This window comes from Porites lutea, chromosome 1 (assembly GCF_958299795.1).
Source record: "Porites lutea chromosome 1, jaPorLute2.1, whole genome shotgun sequence".
Taxonomy (NCBI): domain Eukaryota; kingdom Metazoa; phylum Cnidaria; class Anthozoa; order Scleractinia; family Poritidae; genus Porites; species Porites lutea.
In genome coordinates, this window is record NC_133201.1 from 15,558,611 (window position 1) to 15,566,049 (window position 7,439).

At 48.1% G+C, this 7,439-nt stretch overlaps 1 protein-coding gene across 1 annotated transcript; it reads left to right on the top strand.

Annotated features, from left to right (window-relative positions):
- The first annotated feature begins 1,721 nt into the window (after window positions 1–1,721).
- On the top strand, window positions 1,722–3,188 carry LOC140923154 (TNF receptor-associated factor 6-like). Its single transcript, XM_073373265.1, has one exon. It carries the CDS (start codon window positions 1,722–1,724, stop codon window positions 3,186–3,188), a length of 1,467 nt encoding a protein of 488 aa, XP_073229366.1.
- Window positions 3,189–7,439: the final 4,251 nt, after the last annotated feature.

Here is a 7,439-nt window from a genome sequence, read left to right on the forward strand (position 1 = left end):
CTGAGAGCGTCTTTATGAGCGGTGCAAATTTCATCAGACGACAATGCTCACGAGATCCGGAGACGACTGGGCCGATGGGTAACACGCGCAGTAGTGGGGTGGAAAACTGCAGCACTCCTTTGTTGGGGTAATTTAAGGCGAACGGAGCGGGTTCCGCAAAAGCTGCCATGAGTTCTCGCCTCGGACGCATGGCTTGAAGCTTCAACAGGACTTCGTCGACGCGTTGTTTCGTATCGACGGTCATACCACGTCCAATAACCGTATCCACGAGGACGGTTATTCTGACCTCCCACAAGTGCGTACCCCATAACTCGTGAGCAATGCATGCGGCGACAAACATAGAGGTATCGTCCACTTCCGCCTCAATCAACCGTTGGAGTTCCGGAATCTTCTCGCTCGCGGTCCATCGCCCGGTCTTTAGTCGCGTCGTCAACAACTCGATGCAAGGGTTCGACCATCCGTCGGACCGATCTCGACCGTCTTTCTTTATGCGCCAATCTTTGCCCGATTCGATTAGCTGAGCAAAGAGGATTAAGAGTTTTTCTGCAGGTAGGTCTTTCAGATCATAGAAGCCTTGCTCTTCACTCGTAGTAGCATCCACGACGGTCTCCATCGGGGGTAGATCCAATCTTTTACAGGTGCCGGTCTTGGACGCAGTAAATTGCAAGAATCCGTCTTCCCACACTTTAAGCATAGATTCGGGACGGAATGTGGAACACGTCAAGTTTCGACTGGCCGCCAACACAAAGTCTCTGTACGATCGGGAATAAAAGTAAGCAAAGAATATCAACCTCTGCCTTTCGACCGGCATGATTTTCGTGCGTTCGGGTTTTTCGATCTTCGCCGTTTTTTGCTCTTGTCGGTTTCACGAGCTATTTGTACTGCTGCTAGTTCAATAGCTGGTTTCACTTGGGCATAAAACCAACCGTCGTTGCGTCTTATGATTTTCTTGCGGATTCCACCTGCGTAGCTTTGCAGTAGGACTCCGCGGTCGCATTTGGCCAAGGTCAAATAGGTCTTGAGCTGAATGATCTCGTGACGACCAACGGCTCGAAAACCATGCCGGCGATGCTTGATCTCCAAAATGCACGTCCTCCCCTTCAGATCGCGAAAGCTGGCATCGACTCGACCGATCAAGTGCACCCTTAAAGACTTGTTTTTCGGGTGAGTCCACGTTCGTTGGTAGCATCGCTGTCTTTCGCGAAATTTGTAGGCAAACTTTGCCTCTAATTGGTCGATCACCTCATTCTCCATTGCTTTCCCTAGTTCGGTGTCAACGAAGGAAGAAATAATCCGCTTCGTGAAATTCACGTTCATGCCTCTGGCATCGGCTTCGATGGCACCCTCCGATGATGTCAGCAAATCCTCACCCTTCTTTCCATCCGTAAACTTCTTTGGGCAGCTCTGGAGTCTTTCGACAAAACGTCTTGACGCGGGAAGACAACGCAAAGCAGCAAATTCGTCGAACCTTCCATGCGACGAGGATTTTCCAGGGCGCCAACGGACTCCTCCTCTACGTCGAATTCTCTCAAGCGCAGCCCGTCTAGAATCAAAAACGTTCAGTTGAAGAAGTGCAGCTACGTCGGTAACTGCCACATTTACGAACCTCATAATGTCTATTGTTGCCTTGATTTTTTTTTATTGTTAGTGTGTGATAGATTGACTACTCGGAATACTCACGGGCTCGATCTAACCCCATATATCTCTCGAAGCATACAGGAATGTACTTAAGCCAGGCGTCAGCACCCTCTAGATATGACGAATATTTCGATCCACCACTGGAGGCAAACCACGAATGTCCGATCTGTCTTTCGGGGCTGCGAGAACCGATGCAGACGTCGTGTGGGCACAGGTTCTGTAGAGACTGTATATTATGGAGCTTCAGATCTGTTAGCCACTCGTGTCCCGTGGATAACGAAAGGTTGGACGAGAACTCGCTCTATCCCGACAATTTTGCTAAGCGAGAAATATTGTGCCATGACGTTTTCTGCCGAATGAAAAAGGAACATGGGTGTACGTGGAAGGGACCCCTTAAGACGATAGATGATCATATGAAAGTCTGTGCTTTTGTCGACATATGTTGTCCCAAGAATTGTGGAAAACAGTTACAGCGTAAAAACGCGAAACAACACTTGGAAACCGAGTGTCCTAACAGAACCACACCATGCGAGCACTGTGACAAAGAGGTACACTGGAATGGCCTTGAGAATCATTTTCGAACGTGTCCAAATTTTCCGGTGTCGTGTGGACAATGTGGACGACAAAACATTGTGCGAAAATTGATGGAACATCACTTGGACAACGAGTGTCCCGAAATGGAAATCAAATGTGCTTTCAGCGTAGTGGGTTGCACATTCGAGGGAAAACGAGCCACCGTGGAAAAGCATGTCGATGATCAACTCGCAAGTCACGTCATGGACTTAGCAAAGACGTTTGGTGCTTTCATAGCAACCCAGAATTTGGGAACTGAATCACGGTACAATTTTCCAGAAAACGTGAGTTGCGTTGCAAGGGCCAACAACGTAGCCTATTCATGCGACCCAAAGGCACCGCGTCATCAACAATTGAAAGAAAGTAACGAGCTGAAGCGTAGGATCAGTTTTGTTTCTGGCGAAGTCGAAAACCGGGAATACGCCCTAAACGGGCCCAGCTCGAGGCGCCAAAGACCCCTGCTAGACCTCGATGCAGTTGTTTGGCAACTTGAGACAAAATTACTGGAATTCGAAGGCCGTGTCTGTAACGGAACGTACATTTGGCGGGTAGAAAATTACCGACAGCGTCGTCAAGACGCAATCGCCAATACGATGTCAGCCATGTATAGCCCTCCTTTTTACACTAGTTTGTACGGCTATAAGATGTGTCTGAGGATGAACTTGAACGGTGTGGATAGTGGCTTGGGGAAACATATTGCCTTATTTGTCCACATGATGCAAGGGGATTATGACGACATTTTGGAATGGCCATTCTTCGGGAAAAAAATCAACCTCTCCATCTTGGACCAGTCGAAGCTTCATTGTCATATAAGTGAAACTTTGGTCGTTGAAGACGACCTTATTGCTTTCCAGAGGCCCACTGATCGTCGTAACTCTAAAGGGTATGGCTACGTCGAGTTTGCCCCCATTGACCATATTCGTGAACCTCGGCATGTAAAAAATAATACTATGCTTGTTCGCGTTCAAATTTTTTGATTAAGGTTTAATTTCCATTATACATACATACATACATATATATATATATATATATATACATACATACATATATATATATATATATATATATATATATATATATATAATATATATATATAATATAATATAATATAACACAGTATAATATGGTATAATAAACCATACTAGACCGGAGAAAACAATCGATATCACTTGCAAAGTGTATTGAAATGGCTGTTTTATTGTCTTTTACACATCGAGGGACTAGTGAAACTCGTCATCGGATGAAGAGACCAGCGTTTTTTTCGCCATACTAGAAATCAAGTCATTTGCAAAAGACGCCAAGGCAGGGATGACTTCGTTAATCCACCATGGCTTGTCAAAGGCGAGCGGTAAATTTATGAAGAGTTTTTCCCCTTCGAATAATTCGATAACGTACCCTTGCTGTTTCTGCGCGAGAAAGAGATAGGTTTGCAGTTGAGCAAATTCAGTGGGGCTAACATTGGGTTTTCGTCCAAAACGCGTCTTGATCTCGACGACTCTGTCTATTTCATCCAGGCAATCAATGCGCCCCAGAATAACTACCTCGACTTGTTCGTCAGAGGATGTCCATGCCAGTCTCTCGTACGTTTTTTGCGTCGAACTACATTTGCCAATGCACGGGTTGGCTTCGGCGATGTCGATGGCCAGCATTTCGCTGTTTTTGCCCATTTCGGTCCTAACAAAGCCCCGCGCCATGTCGACCAACTCTGTTCGACCCTCGTCTGACAGGGACGTTTTTAAACGAGCGACTAATTCATCAAACTTCGCGTGATCCTTGATGCTGTACTTTTGCCTTCGAAATTCGCGACCACTTTTCGTTAGACCTATGGCCTTGAGCAAATCCAGAGGTGGACGACAAGTGTCTGGAATACCAACTTTATCGATGCGTTCCCACACGCGTTTGATGACGTCGAGGCGAGAACAATACGGATTCAATCCGAGGATGCTACCTATCTCGGTAGCGTACAGGCGTATCTCTTGGCGAGCTTCGCTGGACGATGTGTTGTCGGCCATGAAAGCTGACGATACAGTTATGATGAATCGGTGACGGTCAGGGGAAGTCGTCCGTCGACAATCACGTTCAAAGATACAAATTGCCAGCCGATGGCCAGGATAACCGCCATCACCAAGTCGTCGCGAGTAGAAGATGTTTTCCCCGAGTAACAGTCTCGCGCCGCGTGATAAGTAAAAGAATCCATCTGAGTCACCAGTTCTTTTAGAGTAGCCCGAATAGATTCCTGGGTCGGAACGAGTTCACTGAGATCGGGCAAGACAACGTTGGCGATGCCGTCGTGTTGGAGCCCCCTGGGATGATCCAGATGAGCCACGATCTCCGCCACCGATTCACCTGCAGTCTTGAGAATTGCATAGCGTTCTTTGATGATTTCGGTCATAGTGGAGAATTGGTCCACCCAGTATACGCATCTGACAAGTGCCGATAAGGTGTGTTGTACGAGGGACTTCTTTTGGCGTGTTGTTATCCCTGGTAGGACACTGCCCTCTACGCTTCGTGTCTTGACCATGTTGATCGTGCGACCCGTGTTGACATACTTCATCTTAATCTCCAGTTCTAGCGCTCGGCACAGATCCTGTGTCAAATTATTTTCGATCCAGATGGTAATTTCGGCCCGCTTAAGAATCGGATACAACCGTTCGATATTTCTCAGATTGTACAGGATCAGGTCACGGTGAATGGCCGTCATGTACCCTCCCTCGTGGGGTTCGACGTTGTACTGATCGAGTGCCACAACCTAAACGAAAAAACAAAAAACAAAAAAAAAATCATTGCTTTGCCGACCATGCAGCAACCACCGAGAGACGCAGTAAAAGCCACAAGGATCCTTTGTAGAGATCCCGTGCAACTCTTTCATCCTACGCAATATGACCGCGACTGTGTCGCCAATCGCGTCGAAGAACTCGTGCTAGCTGTTTACGAGTTACAGCGTAGACACAAGGCTTCCGAGCTCAGACACGCCGCCGAATGCCATGAGTCCGCCATGTGTGTATTGGGCTACGATCATCCTCTCGCGCGTCTAATGGAAGACGACGTGGATTCCACGGTAAGACAAAAGACCATCGAATATTTGACTCCGAGTGATGCATGGTCGTCACTTCCTTCTAACACCGCCTCTCCGTGGACGGATGCCCTGGCGGTCATGTGTTGTGAGGCTGGGAAACCCCGTAAATTCGCTATCCTCGTGGAGGCATTGTGGCATTCTTCGGCAATCAAGACCGAGCGCGGTACCATCTGGATACTGTGGCTCTGTGCATTATCTTGCTTAGTTTTCCCCTTGGATGACACCCACGTTCTAACTCGGCCGCTGATCGACAGCGTGATTTGCACTCTAGCGCACAAAACTCCGCCAACGTCCAGTTTCTCACCAATTGAGGAATGTGTTCTGACGATATGCTTCCTGGCATCGAGCGGAGACGAGTGTGGAACGCTGCGAGTTTGGTCGTCGGAAAACCTTCAAGACGATCGGGATCTCCGTCTTGAGGCTCTTATGAAAAAACTACACAGTCAAATGGCCGTTGGAAAAGCAAACTGCCGAGAAGGCAATGAGCTACTTACGTAAAAACATTGGTGCGTCGTCTTCAGTAAAATGCATAACCCGATACCACTGGTTTTACTCGCTGCCTGGACGGGATCGATGACTACTGCCACGGTTTGCACAGTGTTGAGCACCTCTTCTGTCAAGTCCATACGACGGTGTCGGACTACCTGGGCGATGAGGTTGGCCGGAAACACTGGTTGTTTAATTGCACCCTCGGCACAGGAGTAACCCATCACCTCTCTTTGGTAATAACCCTCTACTAACATTTCCATGACTCGCTCTACGAGCCCTTTGCGACCTGGTTTGAGATCGATGTGTCCCGGTCGTAGATAGAAACGATGAACGCACGTTTCTGTTTGACCTGCGCATGCATCGCACACCATGGATTGGTGAATGCTGTAAACGTCCGGAAACTGCATCAACCGCATCAACCAATGGCCACTCGGCATAGTGGAGCACAACACGGTCATGACCACCTGACGATTGATGAGATAGGCCATGGTCGATGCCACGGATTCTTTCCTGTTGAAACCGGCCTCGTCGATCACAGCCACGTTGGGGGACTGGCCTCGCCCGCTCTGCAACAAATTAAAAAAACGACCAATAAAAAGTCACATTATGTCTTAATTGATATATCGTTATTGTTTCTAGTTGGCAAGATCATCAATGAAAAACAGTCATGACAAGCGCAAACGCAACGACAGCGACAGCGACAGCTACAGCTACAGCAGCAACATCAACGGGGATGACCCAATCGTCGTGGATCGAGGCCACGGTCGACATGAGTCAGGCTATGCGTCCATCGCCCCCTGTTAATCTGTTACAGCAAGTCAAAAACCATCGCGATTGGGTGAGCGACGAATACGTATTACGGATGGCAAGACAGAAATTTGGAGTGTTCACCAGCACGCTCGTGACTGGAGCGGCAAGATCCGAACGATGTCTTGCAAAGGACTTCGTCTGCGTTCACGAACCGCTGGGAGTGTTCGCGTGTCTAAAACACATGGTCGTGCATAGATGCAATGAGTCCTGGCAGCAGGTTAAAAGATGGATTGACCTTCCCGATGGCGAGTCTTCGTTGCGATGTCATAAGATTATGGTGGGTGCCTCAAACGAGGTCAGTTGGTGTTGCGCCGTTTCTCGTAAACTTTTACCCGATACCACTGCTCTCCAGATGACGATATCTTCCGTGACCACATTGAACGATCTGGGAGCGGTTGTATACGGAAAGGGACAGCGAGAAGACAATGCATACTCAGCAAGGCTTATTGGCGGTTCGGTGAGGCGGTCTGGGAGTCAGAAACGGTCGTTTGACGACGCCTTTGATTTGTACACAAAAAGACACGATTTATTGAAACAGACTATCAATGCCGTAATCACAGCTTTGGTAGATACACAAAAACGGGCAAATTACAACAATCTCATTCGACAGCGAGCGGGCAGATGCGAACCCCTTCATTTGAAGGAATTTGCGCCTGGCATTCAACTGCTGTTGCGGAGTCGTCTCTTAACCCTTTGCGAGCGCCTAGTTCAGGAATTGGACGTGAAAGTGGACAAGAAAGAAATTAATTCTCTAGTGTTTTTTGCACTCGGTATCACGGTGCAGGGTCGCCAATTAGGTCCCGACATTGTCGCCCCCCGTCTTCCTGCCCGAAACTTAGCACCGCTGCCGATC

Excerpts from the sequence above, each read along its gene's own strand:
- LOC140923154 (XM_073373265.1), top strand. The coding sequence starts at position 1,722 with ATGTACTTAAGCCAGGCGTCAGCACCCTCTAGATATGACGAATATTTC.